Below are 21,122 nucleotides of genomic sequence, written 5' to 3' on the forward strand. Positions count from 1 at the left end.
AATGAGCATCCAGAGCGCCATCTAATCTTCAGGGTACCCTGAATGAGGGCGGTCATGTGGCAGTCTGGGCTCTGTCTCCCAGAAAAATACTCTTCTGTGTGTAGCATGGGACCACCAGTGAAAACAACTCCACAGGATTTTGGACTCAGGACAGAGGGTGCAGTTTAAAACATTTCTGTCGTGGAAGACTTAAGTTCTATATAAATTTATTTTTTCCGTGTAAGAAACTGTTATGACTCTGTAAATGTCAAATATCATGAGGAAAGGAATTAGGGTTTTACTTTTTTTTTTAAATTTTTTTTGTTATGTTAATCACCGTATATTACATCATTAGTTTTTGATGTAGTGTTCCATGATTCATTGTTTGTGCATAACACCCAGTGCTCCGTGCAGAATGTGCCCTCTTTAATACCCATCACCAGGCTAACCCATCCCCCTACCCTCCTCCCCTCTAGAACCCTCAGTTTGTTTTTCAGAGTCCATCGTCTCTCATGGTTCGTCTCCCCCTCTGACTTAACTCCCCTTCATTCTTCCCCTCCTGCTATCATCTTCTTTTTCTTTTTTCTTAACATATGTTGCATTATTTGTTTCAGAAGTACAGATCTGTGATTCAACAGTCTTGCACAAGTCACAGCACTCACCATAGCACATACCCTCCCCAATGTTTATTACCCAGCCACCCTATCCCTCCCACCCCCCACCACTCCAGCAACACTCATTTTGTTTCCTGAGATTAAGAATTCCTCATATCAGTGAGGTCATATGATACATGTCTTTCTCTGATTGACTTTCACTCAGCATAACACCCTCCAGTTCCATCCACGTCGTTGCAAATGGCAAGATCTCATTCCTTTTGATGGCTGCATAATATTCTATGGTGTATATATACCACATATTCTTTATCCATTCATCTGTCGATGGACATCTTGGCTCTTTCCACAGTTTGGCTATTGTGGACATTGCTGCTATAAACATTGGGGTGCACATACCCCTTCGGATCCCTACCTTTGTATCTTTGTGGTAAATACCCAGTAGTGCAATTGTTGGGTCATATGGTAGCTCTATTTTCAACTCTTTGAGGAACCTCCATACTGTTTTCCAGAAGGGTTGCACCCGCTTGCATTCCCACCGACAGTGTAGGAGGGTTCCCCTTTCTCCACATCCCCGCCAACATCTGTCGTTTCCTGACTTGTTAATTTTAGCCATTCTGACTGGTGTGACGTGGTATCTCATTGAGGTTTTGATTTGGATTTCCCTGATGCCGAGTGATGTTGAGCACTTTTTCATGTGTCTGTTGGCCATTTGAATGTCTTCTTTGGAAAAATGTCTGTTCATGTCTTCTGCCCATTTCTTGATTGGATTATTCTTTGGGTGTTGAGTTTGATAAGTTCTTTATAGATTTTGGATACTAGCCCTTTATCTGATATGTCATTTGCAAATATTTTCTCCCATTCTGTCGGTTGTCTTTTGGTTTTGTGGACCATTTCTTTTGCTGTGCAAAAGCTTTTTATCGTGATGAAATCCCAATAGTTCATTTTTGCCCTTGCTTCCCTTGCCTTTGGCGATGTTTCTAGGAAGAAGTTGCTGCGGCTGAGGTCGAAGAGGTTGCTACCTGTGTTCTCCTTTAGGATTTTGATGGACTCCTGTCTCACGTTTAGATCCTTCAATCATTTGGAGTCTATTTTTGTGTGTGGTGTAAGGAAATGGTCCAGTTTCATTCTTCTGCATGTGGCTGTCCAATTTTCCCAACACCATTTATTGAAGAGACTGTCTTTTTGCCATTGGACATTCTTTCCTGCTTTGTCAAAGATTAAGTTGACCATAGAGTTGAGGGTCCATTTCTGGGCTCTCGATTCTGTTCCATTGATCGATGTGTCTGTTTTTGTGCCAGTACCATACTGTCTTGATGATGACAGCTTTGTAATAGAGCTGGAAGTCCGGAATTGTGATGCCGCCAGCTTTGCTTTTCTTTTTCAAGATTCCTCTGGCTATTCGGGGTCTCTTCTGGTTCCATACAAATTTTAGGATTCTTTGTTCCATTTCTTTGAAAAAAGTGGATGGTATTTTGATGGGGATTGCATTGAATGTGTAGATTGCTCTAGGTAGCATTGACATCTTCCCAATGTTGGTTCTCCCAATCCATGAGCATGGAACGTTTTTCCATTTCTTTTTGTCTTCTTCAATTTCTTTCATGAGTATTTTATAGTTTTCTGAGTACAGATCCTTTGCCTCTTTGGTTAAATTTATTCCTAGGTATCTTATGGTTTTGGGTGCAATTGTAAATGGGATCGACTCCTTGATTTGTCTCTCTTCTGTCTTGTTGTTGGTGCATAGGAATGCCACTGATTTCTGTGCATTGATTTTATATCCTGCTACTTTACTGAATTCCTTTATGGGTTCTAGCCATTTTGAGGTGGAGTCTTTTGGGTTTTCCACATACAGTATCATATCATCTGCAAAGAGTGAGAGTTTGACTTCCTCTTTGCCGATTTGGATGCCTTTGATTTCTTTTTCTTGTCTGATTGCTGTGGCTAGGACTTCTAATACTATGTTGAATAGCACTGGTGAGAGTGGACATCCCTGCCGCGTTCCTGACCGTAGGGGAAAAGCTCTCAGCTTTTCCCCATTGAGAATGATATTTGCTGTAGGTTTTTCATAGATGGCTTTTATGATATTGAGGTATGCACTATCCCTATACTCTGAAGAGTTTTGATCAAGAAAGGATGTTGTACTTTGTCAAATGCGTTTTCTGCATCTATGGAGAGGATCATATGATTCTCGTTCTTTCTTTTGTTACTGTATTGTATCACGTTGATTGATTTGTGGATGTTGAACCATCCTTGAAGCCCAGGGATAAATCCCACTTGGTCGTGGTGAATAATCCTTTTAATGTACTATTGGATCCTATTGGCTAGTATTTTGGTGAGAATTTTTGCATCCATGTTCATCAAAGATATTGGTCTGTAATTCTCCTTTTTGATGGGGTCTTTGTCTGGATTTGGGGTCAAGGTAATGGTGGCCTCATAAAATGAGTTTGGAAGTTTTCCTTCCATTTCTATTTTTTGGAACAGTTTCAGGAGAATAGGTATTAATTCTTCTTTAAATGTCTGATAGAATTCCCCTGGGAAGTCATCTGGCCCTGGGCTTTTGTTTGTTGGGAGATTTTTGATGACTCCTTCAATTTCCTTAGTGCCTATAGGTCTGTTCAGGTTTTCTATTTCTTCCTGGTTCAATTTTGGTAGTTGATACATCTCTAGGAATGCATCCATTTCTTCCAGGTTATCTAATTTGCTGGCATAGAGTTGCTCATAATATGTTCTTATAATTGTTTGTATTTCTTTGGTGTTGGTTGTGATCTCTCCTCTTTCATTCATGATTTTGTTGATTTGGGTCATTTCTCTTTTCTTTTTGATCAGTCTGGCCAGGGGTTTATCAATCTCGTTAATTCTTTCAAAGAACCAGCTCCTAGTTTCGTTGATCTGTTCTACTGTTCTTTTGGTTTCTAGTTCATTGATTTCTGCTCTGATCTTTATGATTTCTCTTCTCCTGCTGGCTTTAGGCTTTATTTGCTGTTCTTTCTCCAGCTCCTTTAGGTGTAGGGTTAGGTTGTGTATTTGAGACCTTTCTTGTTTCTTGAGAAAGGCTTGTATTGCTATATACTTTCCTCTCAGGACTGCCTTTGCTGTATCCCAAAGATTTTGAACAGTTGTGTTTTCATTTTCATTGGTTTCTGTGAATTTTTTTAATTCTTCTTTAATTTCCTGGTTGACCCCTTCATTCTTTAGTAGGATGCTCTTTAGCCTCCATGTATTTGAGTTCTTTCCGACTTTCCTCTTGTGATTGTGTTCTAGTTTCAAAGCATTGTGGTCTGAAAATATGCAGGGAATAATCCCAATCTTTTGGTACCGGTTGAGACCTGATTTGTGACCTAGGATGTGATCTATTCTGGAGAATGTTCCATGAGCACTAGAGAAGAATGTGTATTCCGTTGCTTTGGGATGGAATGTTCTGAATATGTCTGTGAAGTCCATTTGGTCCAGTGTGTCATTTAAAGTCTTTATTTCCTTGTTGATCTTTTGCTTAGATGATCTGTCCATTTCAGTCAGGGGGGTGATAAAGTCCCCCACTATTATTGTATTGTTGTCAATGTGTTTCTTCGCTTTTGTTATTAATTGCCTTATATAATCGGCTGCTCCCATGTTAGGGGCATAGATATTTACAATTGTTAGATCTTCTTGTTGGATAGACCCTTTAAGTAGGGTATATGTCCTTCCTCATCTCTTATTACCGTCTTTGATTTAAAATCTAATTTGTCTGCTATAAGGATTGCCACCCCTGCTTTCTTTTGGTGTCCATTAGCATGGTACATGGTTTTCCACCCCAACTTTTAATCTGGGGGTGTCTTTGGGTCTAAAATGAGTCTCTTGCAGACAGCATATCGATGGGTCTTGTTTTTTAATCCAATCTGATAGCCTGTGTCTTTTGATTGGGGCATTTAGCCCATTTACATTCAGGGTAACTATTAAAAGGTATGAATTTAGTGCCATTGTATTGCCTGTAAGGTGACTGTTACTGTATATTGTCTGTGTTCCTTTCTGATCTATGCTGCTTTTAGGCTCTCTCTTTGCTTAGAGGACCCCTTTCAATATTTCTTGGAGGGCTGGTTTCGTGTTTGCAAATTCCTTTAGTTTTTGTTTGTTCTGGAAGCTTTTTATCTCTCCTTCTATTTTCAATGACAGCCAAGCTGGATATAGTATTCTTGGCTGCATATTTTTCTCGTTTAGTGCTCTGAAGATATCTTGCCAGTCCTTTCTGGCCTGCCAGGTCTCTGTGGATAGGTCTGTTGCCAATCTAATATTTCTTTTTTTTTTTTTTAAAGATTTTATTTATTTATTTGAGAGAGAGAGAGAGAGAATGAGAGAGAGAGAGCACGAGAGGGAAGAGGGTCAGAGGGAGAAGCAGACTCCCTGCCGAGCAGGGAGCACAATGCGGGACTCGATCCCGGGACCCCAGGATCATGACCTGAGCCGAAGGCAGTCGCTTAACCAACTGAGCCACCCAGGCGCCCACCAATCTAATATTTCTACCATTGTAGGTTACATATCTCTTCTCCCGACCTGCTTTCAGGATTTTCTCTTTGTCTCTGAGACTCATAGTTTTACTATTAGATGTCGGGGTGTTGACCTATTATTATTGATTTTGAGAGGGGTTCTCTGTGCCTCCTGGATTTTGATGCCTGCTTCCTTCCTCACATTAGGGAAGTGCTCTGCTATTATTTGCTCCAATATACCTTCTGCCCCTCTCTCTCTTTCTTCTTCTTCTGGGATCCCAATTATTCTAATGTTGTTTCATCTTATTGTATCGCTTATCTCTCGAATTCTGGCCTCGTGATCCTGTAGTTGTTTCTCTCTCTTTTTCTCAGCCTCTTTATTTTCCATCATTTGGTCTTCTATATCACTGATTCTCTTTTCTGCCTCATTTATCCCAGCAGTTAGTGCCCCCATTTTTGATTGCACCTCATCAATAGCCTTTCTCATTTCGACTTGGTTAGATTTTAGTTCTTTTATTTCTCCAGAAAGAGTTTCTCTAATAACTTCCACGCTTTTTTCAAGCCCAGCTAGTATCTTTAAAGTCATGATTCTGAACTCTAGGTCTGACATCATACTAATGTCCGTATTGAGTAGGTCCCTGGCTGACGGTACTACCTCTTGTTCTTTTTGCTGAGGTGATTTTTTTCGTCTTGTCATTTTGTCCAGAGGAGACTAGATGAATGAGAGAACAAAATGCTAACAGGTTAACAACGTCCCCAGCAAATATACTGTATACAAATCAGAAAAGACCTGAAACCAGGGGAAAAGAAAGGGAAAGAAAGAAAAAAGAAAGAGAAAAAAAAGAAAAAAAAGATAAAAACAAAAACAGAACAATACAAAAAAAGCAGAATATGATCAAATATGATCAGGCTAGTTCATAGATCAGTGCCACACACTAGATTTTGGGCATATTTTGGTCTGTTAGAAAAAAGTGCCCCCTAAAATTTTAAAGGAAGAAAGACATATTTATGTACAAAATGAGGGTTGATACAGTGAAGGGATGGAAGATGACTGTAAAGATGAAAATTATAAAAGATTTTATAAAAGGAATTGATAAGTTGTTTGAAAAAAGAAAGAAGAAGATTTAAAAAAAAAAGAAAAGAAAAAAGGGAGAGAATGTGATCAGGCAGGAGACTAGAACAGCCATACACTAGTGATTTAGGGTATATTTTGATCTGTTAGAAGAAACTGTATCTCAAAATTTTAAAGAGAGAACAACTTATATATATATATATGCCAAAAATAAGGGTAACTACTATGAAGGGATAAAATATGACTCTAAAAATGAAAAATAAAAAATGTTTTTTTTTTTTTAAAAGGGATTGATAAGATGTTGGTTGAAAAAGGGAAAAAGAAAAATTAAAAAAAAGCTAAAAAAAATTAACTTTGATGAACTAATGAATCATGGTAAAAAAAAAAGCCATGAATTCTATGTGCAGTATTTCCCCTAGCGCTGGAGTTCTCCCGTTCTCCTTGATCGGTAAACTTGGTCTTGGCTTGCTGGCTGTTCGTGCTGATCTTCTGGGGGAGGGGCCTGTTGCCGTGGTTTCCAGATGTCTTTGCCGGAGGCTGAATTGCCCTGCCCTTGTCAGTCCGGGCTAAGCAAGGTGCTCGGGTTTGCTCTCAGGAGCTTTTGTTCCCTGCAAGCTCTCGGTACAGCTTTGGAGGACCAGGGCGAAAATGGTGGCCTCCCAATCTCCACCCGGAGGAGCTGAGAACTCGGGGCCCCACTCCTCAGTGCGCCCCCAGAGAAAAGTAGTCACTCCTGTCTCCCTGGTCTCCGGCCGCACTCCGTGCTCACCGGGCCTGTGACCAAGCGTTTGTATCTCTGGAACCCGACCCCGTGCGGAGTCTCCAAACCCAGCAGATCCCTGCGGTGTGTTCCCGTGCCGCTCCTCCCGGGGGAGAAAGGGGAGTCTCCCCGGCTCTGCCGCTTGCTGGGTCCCTGCTGGAGGAGCAGTGGCCCGACTGGGCCGCAGATCACAGTTTATGGCAACCCCGAGCTGAGAGCCGGCACCTCGGCTCTGTCTCTGCAGCCGGCTTCCCCGCTCCGATACTTGGGAGCTCTGCCACGTTCAGGCACCCCCGGCCTTTCTGTGACCCCAAGGGTCCTGAGACCACACTGTCCCGGGAGGATTCCACCCCACGCTTAGCCACTGCAGCGACGCCCCTCAGCAGAGCCAACTTCTAAAAGTTCCGATTTTGTGCTCTGCGGCTCTATCACTTGCCAGAAGCGACGGAAGGAGGCCCCCTCCCCCTCCGTCTATCCTCCCGAATATCACCTCGGATTCACTTCTCCGCACATCCTACCTTCCAGTAAGTGGTCGCTTCTCTGTTCAGAGAGTTGTTGCTACTCTCCTCTTCGATCTCCTGTTCAGTTCGTAAGTGTTCAGAATGGTTTGATCCCTATTCAGCTGAATTCCTGCGACCAGACGAAATCTAGGTCTCCTACTCCTCTGCCATCTTGCTCCGCCCCCCTACTTTTTTTTTTTTTAACCTGACTTTAGAGGTAGCAATTCTATCTTCTCTCCAAAGTATAAAAAGCTGTCATCATTACATCAGAACCAACTGAAATTCAGAACATGGACCCATAATTAAAAGGTAACATGGCAGCATTCCTCATCTGTGTTTTTTAAAATGTAAACACAGTAGCCAAAACAAGTTACCCTTCATAAACTCTTTTTTTTTAAAGATTTTATTTACTTATTTGACAGCACAAGCCAGGGGAGGGGCAGAGGGAGAGGGAGAAGCAGATGCCCCACCGGCCAGGGAGCCCAATGCGGGGCTCGATCCCAGGACCCTGGGATCATGTCCTGTCCCAAAGGCAGACGCTTAACTGACTGAGCCACCCAGGCACCCCTCCCCCTCATAAACTCTTAATGAAGTAAACTTCTTAGCTTACCATTTTGAAAACATAGTGGGCTGGTTTTTAAACAGTACTGAATATGCCACTTGCTCTGTTCAAGAGTATCACACATACTGTGTATAATTATGTTATTAGATTAGATTTTTGAAAAGACTTAAAAGCTTTGCAATAAAAAAAATTTTTAAACAAAATTTTTATGCCAGTACATTTGAAAACTTAGATGAAATGAATAAATTCCTAGAAAAATATGCACCAAGGGCGCCTGGGTGGCTCAGTTGGTTAAGCGACTGCCTTCGGCTCAGGTCATGATCCTGGAGTCCAGGGATCGAGTCCTGCATTGGGCTCCCTGCTCAGCAGTGAGTCTGCTGCTCCCTCGGACTCTCCCCCCTCTCATGCTCTCTCTCTCTCTCTCTCTCTCTCTATCTCATTCTCTCTCTCAAATAAATAAAATCTTAAAAAAAAAAAAAACAGAAAAAAAAATGCACCAAAATGCTGCTTTGGAAATAGAAACCCTGAGTAGTCCTGTAATTATAAATGCAGTTCTTATAAAGTTAATTAAATTAACATACTCGTATAAAAAAAAACCCCACCAGATCCAAACTTTTAAGAACAGATCTTCCAATAATGAACAAATTCTTTCAAAGATTAAGAATAGAAGGCATATTCACAATCCATTCTAATGAGATTACTTTGCTATCCAAAAGCATATAAGGAACAATAAGAGAAAGGAAAATGACAGACTCATTTCACTCTTGATCTAGATGTAAAAATCCTAAACCAGTATTGGCAAACTGAATCTAATAGTGTTTGAAAAAAGATAATATGCCATGACCCAAGTTTGGTTTATCTCATGAATGTAAGGATAGTTTAATATTAGAAAGTCAATACATGTCATTATGTTAACAGATTAAGAGGAATAAACCATATAATCAGTAGGTTTAGAAATGCAATAGATAGAATTTAATAAAATCTAATTTACAATAAAAACTATTAGTAAGCTAGTAATAAGGAATTTTCTCAACTTGATAAGATCTATAAAAATATTTGAAGCAGGCTTTATCCTAATTGAGGACATGTTCTAAGCATTCTTTAAAATTGGGAACAAGACAAAGATCTCTACCGTTGCCCCTTGTATTCATCATTGTTTTGGAGGTTTTAGCCAGCACTATAAAATGAGAAAAAAAAATTGAAACTGTAAAGATTGAAGGGAAAAGATAAATGTCATTTTTTTTGCAAATGATATCATTGTCCATAGAGAATATCAAAAATAACTTGCAATAAACTACTAGAAATGATAGTTTTGAGAGTTCAACAAAGTAGTTGGATATGACTTCAATAAACAGAAATCCATTGCATTTTTCTACATCATGAACAAGCAATTAGAAAACACAACTTAAAACAGAGACCCCATTTACAAGAGCAATAAAAATGAATCTTATTAACAATGAATGAGGCCTGTGGGAGGAATATAATGAAACTTTATCAAAGAGCGTTAAAGACCTAACTAAAGAGAAATATATTCCATGTTCCCAGACAGGAAAATGGGAGATGTATAAAAAGAGTTTTACAATCAAAAACTGATGATGTAATGTATGGTGATTAACATAACAATAAAAAATTTAAAGAAAAAAATAAAAACCTTAGGTACATTGAAAAAAAAAGGTTTTACAGAAAATTAGTCAGATAAGGCTAATGAACATATGACTAGATGTCAGCCTCATTTGTATTCGGAGAAATGCAACCCTAGACCACATGAGATCTGTATTACATCCATTCAATTGACAAAATTTAAGAAATCCAAAAATACCAAGTGTTGGAGAACATGTAGGTCAAGAGAATGTCTTTTTTTCTTCCTTTGGGTGTGAAATTAGTTCAACCACTTTGGAGAGCAATTTTATGTTCTTTTATAAAGTTGAACATCCAAATTCCTGTGGCCTAGCACTTCATTCCCACGTATGGGAAGTTTAGCATACGTGTATCTGGAGGCTTGTATAAGAATGCTCATAGCAACACTGCTTGTCATAGCAAAAATTGAAATAGCCCATATGCTCATTGATAAGAGAAAGTACAAACTACGTTATAATAGCGTATCATACAGTAGTGAAAATGAGTGAAATATATCTCCATGCAGCAGTAGGGATGCATCTTAATAAAACTAAATATAATTTTAGTATCAAACCAAAGGGGAAAAGGAAGAGGAAGTGGACAATTCAGCATAGTGGTCATCTCCGAGAGGGGCACATTGGATGCACCTGGAGGGGCATGCAGAGGTAGACGTTAGTTACTGCTCACATTCTTCTTGGGCTGGAGGCGGGGGCCATTTCAAGAGTGTTCATTAGATTTTTAAAAATAAGCATACGTAGGCCGTGTATGGGCAAATGGTGTATCTGTGTCCATTAAAAATGTTTTAAATCTGAAAACTACTGATTTCTTTGAAAATAGTTATTTACCAAGCTTCAAACGAGCTTGTATCAGAATCCCCTGGAGGGTTTGTTAAAACACCTCTTACTGGCCTCCACCCTCAGAACTTCTGGTGGAGTAGGTCTGGGGTGGGACCTGAGAATTTGCATTTTAAACAAGCTCCCGTGTGATGCCGATATTGCTGGTCTGAGAAGTGCCCTTGAAGATCCCCAGCTTTAAGCTAGCCGGTCTTCTCTGTTGTACCTTGCTGGGGATCCTTTCCTAATCTGATGCCATTCCATGTGTCCTTTTTAGGGGTTTGGTGGTTATCTTTTTTGTGCTTTTTATATTTGTTCAAGTTTTCCTTAGTGGGCGTATGTCTTTTCTATTTGAGGGAAACAAGTGCACTTTTGTTTAAAATATAATTAAATAAAATTGTAATTATCAACACTAAAAAGCACTCCTTTAAAATAAACACAAATCAGTTAATCAACCTGGTGATGCTGACATTGTGATTGTAGTTTAGTGCCTCAAAATGGACTGGCTGACTATAAGAAATCAAGTTTTTGGTTTATCTTATGCTATTTTGTCGTTCCATATGTGGATAACTGATTAATTGATAATCATCCTAAATCACAAGCTGATAAACTTTGTCAAGGATAAGTCAGTGTATTTCTTAAGAAGGAATTCTGTGTATTCTTTACCTGTAAATATTGACAGATTGATTGTTCATTGGAATTTGTTTTATGATTATAGAATCATGGAGTTTTTAAAAAGTGATTCACAGAATTTTAATATCCAGACTGGACTTTAGAGATTATCTACTAACTGTTCTTTTATGGAAGAGGAGCTTAGGACCCAGGGAGGCTCCGTAACTTGTCCAAGATCATTTGGTCATTGGTTGAACTGAGATTAGTCCTCTAAATTCCATTGTTTTCCCCATGCTGCAATTCATTGAGTAATTACTACTTTTATCACCTAGCCATTTAAAGTGTATGTGTGTTTCATTTCTTAGAGATTCACTCCCATAGTGAAGAACATTTTTCACTGGTAAGGTGATATAGATCTTTCAGGATTGGTTTTGATTAAAGCTATCATTGCGGTTCTCTCTACTAAGAGAATTGTGATGGATTTCCTGCTTATTTCTCAGTAACTGTTTTCTATAACACCCGAACCATATTTTATGATTGTAGACAAATGAATAAGAGCGAAAACCGAACTAGTGAATAATTCATGTCAAGGTCTGCAAACTGCTGACAGCATCACCAAAATGTAAAAATATGTTGTGGGGCTTTTCCCTCACTGTAAAGTTATGCTTATGTGCCTTTGGGTTCCTTCACTCAGTTTCTGAGGATCTAAAATTCCACCATAAAAGATTTATTCACAGAAATGTAAAACTTTAGAGCTGGAATGCAGTATGATGATTTTGAGTTCTTTGTCTCCTTCTTCTGATAGCCGCATTTTGAAAATTAAAACGTACCTAAGAGGGTTAACCCAGTAAGCTAATTCATTGTAATAGCTTAGTGACTTATCAGATTCTATTTCTTCTATTGGAAAGTCCCACGACCTATATGAAAGAATGCAAAAGAATAACGTTCAGAGGAAGGACAAGTAACATTTCATGCAGGTTCTTAAAATAAGAAAATGCGAGATGAGGGAGATAAAGGTATTCCCAAAAGCGAGCTGCGAACTCAGGGCTCTGTATGGCCCAGTCCTGCATATTGACCATTATCAGTACTCATGGTCACAGATGATGTGACCTTGGGAGTATGGAGGCAGGCTGTGGCTGGGGGGTGGGGGGGTGGGAGGGAGGTGTTGGGCCACTGTAAAAAGTACTCTTCACTCAAGAACCCGATTAATTTATAATCATTGAAATCCCTCAAAATTTAAGGAGGAGTGAAGAGTTGGGAAATAAACAGTTTTTCTGAAATGAACTTATATCTCAGCCGAGATGTGCAGTCCGTTCCTCAAGCCTTTGCCCCCAGTGCTGTGAGAGACTGCAGAGGTAGCTGCAGAAGCCAGGACTACCATTGCAGTGAGCCCTCTGTATTCTTCTTCCTTTGGGCTCTTGCGAGGCTGATTTCATGAAACCTGACTTGCCGTATTAGTCAAAGCAGGAGAGTGAGCCAGATGTACCGAGAGAACTGGGGTTAGCCTTGGATGTCTTGGAAAATTACTGCATACACAATAAACAAGCTTGCCTTTTCACTTCCCACTAGCTCTTGATAGTTTCAGGATTCCTATTTCCTCGTTTTCTGATCCTTGCTCCCTTCCCATGCAAGGGCTTCCTGACTCAGGGCCCACAAGCATTTGTTTTACTCTTCCCTGTAGAGTATCTTCATTTTGGTTGGAGCAGACCTATCAGGACACTAATGCCCCAACATAGGACTTAAAGATTATTGCATCCTCTGCTAACTTGAGACAGACGGCCATTTGAAGTTTTCCTTGCCTAATTTTTCTTGCCAAAGATTGCCACTCCAAGGACATTTCATTTCATCTATAGCTCTGTGAAAATTTAATCTCCGTTTCCCACATTTCACATCCCTTGTTACAATCCGTATCTGCAAAGATCTTGTCTTCATTCTCGTTCGAGAATGATTATTTAAACAGCCCAGGGGAAACAGAAGCAGAAAGAGTGTGGCGTTTGTGAACCTAAATGTTTCTTTGTAAAGCTCTTCTGGCAGGAAGCTTTATGAAAGTACATTCGAAAATGCATATTTGATGACCAGTGAAACTATGCTTCAGCCCAAGGGTCACATCTGGAACCAATGAAGAAAAATTAGGAATGTCTGGTTCATTTGGCAACATTTTCTCCTCATTGCTTCTAGTTTCCTAATTTACCTCTTTCTCTGGCCTACGTCTTTTCGGAATAGATGCTGGCCTTCAATCTTCCATTTTGTGCTGTTGGCCGACAGGTAGAGGTTGTGATTCCTTGACCTCACGTGCTTGTAATGTGTTAATGATAACTGCCTTATAATTGCGAGGAACTTTATGGCTTGTGAACCTCATTCCGAAGATTTTTTCCATGATCAGACTTTCAGTTTTCATGACAACCTGTTGTTTGTTATTCCCACTTTACCAGTGAAAAATCTGAACAGAGAGAAGTTAAGTCACATAATGAGTAACTCGTGGAGTTAGGAGAACTACAAAGAATTATGAGGCAAAATACCTATTTTTTGTGATCCTTAATGATCCCTTCCATCCCCTTTTAAAAATTCTTTGATTCTATGATTAATGGAAGGAGATAGGCGGGGGGTTGGAAGTTGACCAGAAAAGGCTCCGGGGAAGAAATGGTCTGTCCAGAGTAAGTATCAAGAATTGAAGTTGCTGTGACAAATTTACAATTACAGCATGGCAAGTTGCTTCCAAATTGGCTCCAGCATAATGAAGCCCTAGTCATAGGAAACAAAGTGTTCTGCAGAACCTTTAAAATGCTTGCTAAACTGATAGGTGAAGAATGGCATCTTGATTTGCATTCTCCTGATTAAGGGTGAAGCAGAGTCTTTAAATATGTTTATTAGCTACTTGGATTTGCTCTTTTGGGAATTTTCTCCCTATGTTCTTTCTCATTTTCTATTGGGTGGTTTGGTCTTTATTCTTTCTTTCTATTAAGTTATTGTCATTCTTTATGTATTCTAGATAGTAATCCTTCATCTACTATTTGTTGCAAATACGTTCTCCCAGCCTATCATTTGTACGTACTTAATTAAGAGCGACAGAAATAAGAATATGAGGCTATTTTTCAAAAAAGAAATAATTAAGTTGATTTAATGTAAATGTTAAAGAAAGAAGTGGAATTTGAAATTGAGTCCTGAGGAATAGGCAGGGTTTAGGAAGGGTAGGAAAGCAACATGAAAACAAGACACACTGCTAAGTAAGAAAGTTCTTGGTATGTTCCAGAACTGGCGAGAAGACTGACCTGGTAGAATTAGGGAATTCTCACTGGGTTATAATGGAGATGAAACAGGAGAGATAGGCTTTGCTTAAAGTCAGGGGCTTCAGATGCCAGAGTGAGAAATTTGGAATTTGTCCTGTGAGAATTTTTTGATTGAAACATGATATTCAATCAATATTTTGAAAAAAATTAACCTGACTACAGTGTGTCAGGTGATTTAGGCAGGAAGAAATGGTTGTTAGAGGTACCCATCAGTGCTAAAGCTGAATTAAGTTGGCAGTGGAGTGAACGGGAAGGAAGGGAATAATTAAAGAGATGTTTAAAGCAAAAAATGCCAACTCTTGCTGATTGATTGGATGCCCTGAAGATTACAAGTGGCTGAGAGAACCATGATGTCTTCAAGCAATACTTGGGAGGGAAAACTGAACTGTGGTGGGCAAATGATATTAAATCCCAAAAATTTGCCAAAGAAATTGAGACCAGAGAGAGGAGAATAGAATTGGTGATGTTGGGACTGCAGTTTTAGGTGACTGTAAGGATGGAACACAGAAGAAATTTAAATTTTAAAATGACTAGAAACTCAACATGAGGAAATGAAGATGGAGTTTAGGCCTCATTTATTTTAAAGGGAGAAGAGAAACCAATATAGACAGAAAAGGCTGTTCCTCTCTATATCAGGGTATTGGTTCTTTACCACCTATCTGCCACAGGTGACATCTCCCTGGCTGTTCCCCTGGTTCTGAGGGTAATAAAGCTTGGTGCATGTTGCTTGCACAGGTGACCCTGTATTGGGAGGTCTCACCTGTGGGAAAGTTTGTGAGTTTCTTGTGAAGACCCTTAAGGAACCAAGGAAAAACACTGCCAAGGAGGCAGCTTCCAAAGCACCCTGAAATGTTTTTCCTCACTGATTAAATGAGTCACATATGAATGCAAAGTGAACTGAGCATACTCAAAAGCTATGTCTTTAAAAAAATTTAAGCAGTGCCAGTATTAACTTCTATAATGAAAAAAATATATTTCAAGATTTAGTGTCCATCCTGTATCGGGCATGTATTAGTGCTTTATTAATGCCGTTGTCTGATTTTTCTAGTGATGATCTGACACTGACTATTTTTTTCTTCAAAAAAAATTTTTTTGTTAAAGATTTTATTTATTAGAGAGAGAGTGTGTGTGCATAAGCAGGGGGTGGAGGGAGAGGGATAAGCAGACTCGGTGCTGAGTGTGGAGACTGAAGTGGGGCTCAGTATCGTAATTCTGAGATCATGATCTGAGCGGAAATCAAGAGCCGGATGCTTAACCGACTGAGCCACCTGGGCGCCCCTCTTCAAAATGTTTCTCATATCATTTTCCTTAAACATAGTCATGGTGCATAGGCAACAAGATAGAGGAGATCCGTGGGCTAGAGCTGTGTAGTGGCCTAACATACCTGAGTCTGGCCAAGAACAAGATCACGTCAATTAACGGCTTAGGCATGCTGCCAATCAAAATCCTTTGTCTGGTGAGTCTAACCAAAAGTTACTCTTTTTTTTTTTTTTCATTTTTTAAGATTTGATTATTTGACAGAAAGAGAGAGAGCAAAAGCATAAGCAGGGGGAGCAGCAGGCAGTGGGAGAGGGAGAAGCAGACTCCCCACTGAGCAGGGAGCCTGATGTGGGGCTCGATCCCTGGACCCTGGGATCATGACCTGAGCCAAAGGCAGACGCTTAATTACTGAGCCACCCAAGTGCCCCTCTTCCTACGATTCTTCCAGAGTCTTTGTCTAATTTATCCTGCTGCCCCAAAGTGTGCCTCTGCTGTAAAGGGGCAGAGGAAGGCAACCCTGAGAAAGAAAGGAATACTTTTAACAACTATGAAAAATACATTTCATAATGTCTCACTGATGAAATAACATTTAAGCATAATATTTACTGCTGTTTACCCTTTATTGTTCTCAAGTGAACCATAAGATGTTCTCTGGGCCTGAACTTTGGCAGCCCTTTTATATTAATATATGCTAGTTTCCCATTCTAGAAAACCAGAATTGATGCTGAGAATAAAGGAACAATTCCAATCAGAAACTTGAAGTTTTTAAATTTTTTTCCCATAGAGAGAACTTTTCTTAAGCTCTATGATGTGTGCTGTGACTATGAATAAACATGCAGATAATTTATTAAAAAGTCAGCAGAATTATAATAGTTCCAAAGATATATACAGTGTTTTTGAAATAACAGTATAGCTCACTAATTTAAAAGTTGATAATACAGTTTGTAGATTATTCAGGATTCTTCTTCCATTCCTCCTCTCTCCTATGTCTTACCCTTGGATGGCTTTGCTATTTTTTATTATATCTGTCACAAGGTGGGCAGGGAGGATTTTAAGCCATGAGGCTGGTAGCTTATTAATTTCTTATGTGAACCATCCAATAGGAGAGTGTTGAACTGCTTTTTGAAATGACATCTTGGGGTTATCTGCAGATTTTTGACATAATATACTATTCCTGCCTTATTTAACTACAGATAGTGGAAGGTTGGCTAGTGTTAATTTTTCTTTCCCTGAGCTTAGAGCTTGAAGTGGTTTTTCAAGAGACTCCCCTCCTTACAGCAAGTTAGGTGAGGGCAAAGTACTGGTTCCAGTACCAAGGACAGACCATGGGCGTGGAGAGGTCTAATAATGTCCTTAAGATTTCATGTTTTCTGCACACCGGGGCATGTTAGCAAAGCGTAAAAGAAAATGAATTTGTAAAGTTGGTGGACAAATTTAAAAATTATCAAAGAAAGTCACATTCAAAAAATTATGATAATTTAAAGGAGTGCTGGCAATATCTACTACTCAGTTGGTACCTTGTTAGAACCTTATCCTTTTCTTTACATCTCTTTGTATTGGTGCTCTCTTTAACTTTAAGTGGAGCATGGTATGTGGAAAGAGATGGGGGGTGTGCTTAGAGGGAGGAGAACTGAATTCATGATTAAGAAGATTAACACATAGCACTTTAAACAAGAGTTTGTTTCGATAACTAAACAATCCATGTTGACAGTTCCACCTCAAGCAGCTTTTAGAAAAAGCATAAAAGTCTTATTTTTTCTACAAATAAATTAGGGGGATTATTCCCAGTCCCTGCCCCCATCACCCAAGATGAATCAGAAAATACGGACCATGCCATCATTCATTTCCCCTTAAAGTTTTTGAGAATAGTAACGGTTTCTTTCACAAATGTTAATGAAATATAGAAGATAAAATGATACACATTTGCTTCAATAGTTAATGCTTTTATGTTTTAGTTTGTGGAATTAGAAAACCAGCTGCTTTACTACTGAAATAATTCATTTTACATTTTTTTAGAGAAAAGAGAATAATTCGCTATACAAACCAGTTAATTCTCTACCATCAGCTTTTACAATAAATGTAAGGAGGTAATGTGGTTTACTCATGGGCTATTCTGTCAACCACTTCTTTGAACAAGTAAGGACAATGCATTCCACACTGTAAAATTCATTTTGTCTTAGTAAGAGCCATTTATTTCTTCCTTTCCAAATTGGGGAGATGAAGAATATTTCTCATTTCATCTCTTTAAGAAAATAGCTTCTCTCTAAAGGCCCCCTTTTCCCTGTTGATCACAATTTTACAAAAAGGAAAGCAGAACCGTTCTTGCTGAAACTGGATGTCCACTTTGAGGGGCAATGTATCCGTGTTTCAGCATTGGATAAAGGGTTTGACTAGATGACTTTCAACTCAGAAATTATGTGATTCTGAATATTTCACTGCTCTGCTTTCCTTTATGACCATAGGCTAGCTAATTAAACGTTTCTATGCCTCACTCTACTCTTAGGCATCTACCACTTTGAAAGCCATCAGAGATGCTGTAAAGATTTATTACAGTCTATCTTCCATAGTTCTAGCACTTCAGAGTCCTTTGGGAAGAAATGTATTGTATATAAATTTTATATGTGGGCATATTTTAAATAGGATATTGAGGTCTTATTTCAATAAGTTAAATTAGTAGGGCTATTATGTTAACTTTAGTGCAGTTTTTTCTTTTACTTTTCTATTACACTTTTTAGAACATTTTTGAACTCTGAATAGTAGGAAATTTGACTTCGGCAAATGGGGGTTATGAGTATTTTTCCCTTCTGATTATGGAATTGTTCAAACATATATTTTTAAAAAGGGAATAGTTTAATGAGCCCCCATGTATTATCACCCAGCTTTGCAGATTATCAACATTCTATTAATGTATTTTTAAAGGCCACAGAATTAAACTAATGACTGCAAATCTTGCTCATTATTGAAGTGAAATCCTATGAAAGATAGGATGAAAATGAGCTCTTGCTATTAAAATGTACCAGGAAACATATATCAGGAAAAATATTGTAGATGGAGAGCATGCTATAATTTAATTTTTCAGTTAAGTGCTTATTAAAAGTAGTAAAAGTTTAAAGATGGGCGTTTTATGTCATTAATTGAAACCTCAAAATTGTCTTTATGACTCCCAACTTAAACTAAAAGTGTAATTTTACTGTGGCATGTTCTTACACTTCAAGGCTAAGAAACCCAAGGAATTATATGTTGGAAAATGCACAAGAAAATGCAGATTATTGTTGCCACTATAATTTGTTATTATGCGTCCATGGGGGTTGGGAAAGAGGATCTCTGAATCTTTGTTTTATGCTTATTGTCTGAGAAGATGCTTATGTGTGAATTATTGAAGAACTCAGTTATCTATTGTTGAATAACAAGCCACCCCAAGTGTGGTGCACAGAGAAGTATTATTCACTAACCATTTTTTTGGCTAGCCGTTCTGCAATCTGAGCTGGGTTCAGCAGGGTGGTTCTTCTGCTGCTCTTGCCTCATTCAGCTGGCAGATTGGCTGGGGGCTGCGCTCAGCGGGGATGCTGAAATGGCTAGATTTTTCCTCTCTCTCTTTAGTGTCAGGGCCCCTCTCCGTGTGACCTCTTCTTCTCCATGTGACCTCTCCACAAATCCTCTCCCAACAGAGTAGCTAGAGTCCTTACATGGCAGCTCAGGGCTCCAGGATACAAGAAGGGAAGCTGCCAGGCCTTCTCAATTCTTAGACTTGGAACTGGCACACTTCTGCCATATTCTTTTCTTAAGGCAAGTCATAGGTCCAGCCTAGATTCAAGAGGAGGGACCTGCTCAAGAGCATAAATAACTCAAGCCATGGATCAGACTACCACGGCCCTTGTGATATGAAGTGATTATATTTAGAATATTCCTGAAAACCAAGTATATGTGGGAATCACACTATACTTGTAATAATCACACGTGGTGTAACATGATGGCGCTGAAAGAATTGCAATTTTAAATATTTTTTCTGAAGATGAACACAGAGGTATGCTATTATTAGGATTTAGGTAAATAATGTTAAAAGCTTACACTACCTAGCTTCTGTCTGTCCTACTGATTCGAACATTCATCTCGCAAGAACTTTAGTGAACATATGACATTCTGAATCTTCCAGCTGAAAAACTGGGAGTTCTTTCTGGGGCATATGTATATGTGTTTATCAAGGTGATCAGTGGAAATGGGAGGGTGCGGGGCAACAAGAATGGCTTGCTGATTTTAGGAGATTGGGGCAGAATCCAGAATGAAAACTTGGCCTTACACTTTTTCCTACTAGAAGCTTTTAAGACATTGGTTGTATTTTACCAATTGTAGAGCAATAACCAGATTGAGAAGATCACGGGTTTGGAGGACCTAAAAGCCTTGCAGATTGTGGATCTGTCCCATAATCAGATCAGCAGCCTCCAGGGCTTAGAGAACCATGACCTCTTGGAAGTCATCAACCTGGAGGATAATAAGGTAACGTCACATGTCACCTCTCCTGGTTTCAGTGTCTGTGTAAGAGGACATACCAAGTCCCATTACTGGTTTCTCAAGGGCTGTCACTTGAAATGCCAGCTTAGAAACATTATTCTAGAAAATTTCCAGGAGCAGTCATTGCAGAAGGACTGTTTTGTTTGTTTGTAATTAATACAATTCTTAATTTTTGGAAATCTGATTATTCCTAATTACATTGTTTTAAGGGTTTAAATTGCAACCAAGTGGACATGACTTTCTGAAGTAGATGTGTTCATGTAAAATTTTGTGTAGAAAGGTGACCTTGGGAGTGTCTGAAATGTCAGAGCAGGGAAATGGGAGACATGAGAAGAGCCTCAGGCTGGTGTTGCCTGTGCCTATCATTTAAGGAGAAGAGGCACAGGGAGTGAATTCCTATATTCTATTGGTAACAAAAGTGTATGTTCCTAATCTGTAGAAGTTGGGGATTGGACTGACTCAAATTTTCTATATATGGTTTAATACACACTTTGTTTCATAAACTATATAAATTGGTGTCCACTCTTAATTATACTTTATTTTCAATGAAGCACTTATACTCATAATCATGGTATATCTGACTACTTAAGCAATAATGTCTATAAAACAATTGTATTCTTACTGAGTACTTTATCACATTTTTTGGAAAGACTCATAAGGAAGTTGACTGTTTATTTCTTCTTGAAAATGCAAACTTGGCTGGCCCTGAAAGAGACATTGGTCTTACCTGGGGTGAGATGTGATGCTGTGGAGACATTTCTCTGTTCAGGTGTGATGGTGCTTATCAGTTATGTCTGATGACTCTTTCTCCAGTGAACTTGCATCACCTATTTATCTAAACATCAAGAAAAGGCCATCTTTAGGTCTGGGGAAAAGTAGATTTTTAATCACAGACAAAACTGTTCACCCTTATTTTTACTTGATTTGTATATTAAATTGTTTTGTCAGCTCCTAAGTTCATTTAACTTTTGCTCCCTGTGCCATGTGTCTTATGAAGTCAGCACAGTCTCTGTTTCTTTTAGTGTCTTTTCATGAAATTGCCATGAAAATGGTTCTCACG

General features: G+C 39.0%; 1 protein-coding gene across 3 annotated transcripts in view; it reads left to right on the top strand.

Moving 5' to 3' along the window:
• The window catches only part of LRGUK (leucine rich repeats and guanylate kinase domain containing), a 109,043-nt gene that overhangs the window by 18,675 nt on the left and 69,246 nt on the right, over positions 1 to 21,122 (top strand). For all 3 annotated transcript variants that reach the window (XM_088018424.1, XM_088018423.1, XM_088018425.1), the window contains exons 6-7: positions 15,625 to 15,749; positions 19,904 to 20,047. In XM_088018424.1, coding sequence (XP_087874550.1) covers positions 15,625 to 15,749; positions 19,904 to 20,047 — 269 coding nt within the window. The remainder of the gene's footprint in view (positions 1 to 15,624; positions 15,750 to 19,903; positions 20,048 to 21,122) is intronic.

Source organism: Eumetopias jubatus, unplaced genomic scaffold, assembly GCF_037043125.1.
Source record: "Eumetopias jubatus isolate StellerSeaLion01/CBP00866 unplaced genomic scaffold, mEumJub1_p1.0 scaffold_14, whole genome shotgun sequence".
NCBI classification, from domain to species: Eukaryota; Metazoa; Chordata; class Mammalia; order Carnivora; family Otariidae; genus Eumetopias; species Eumetopias jubatus.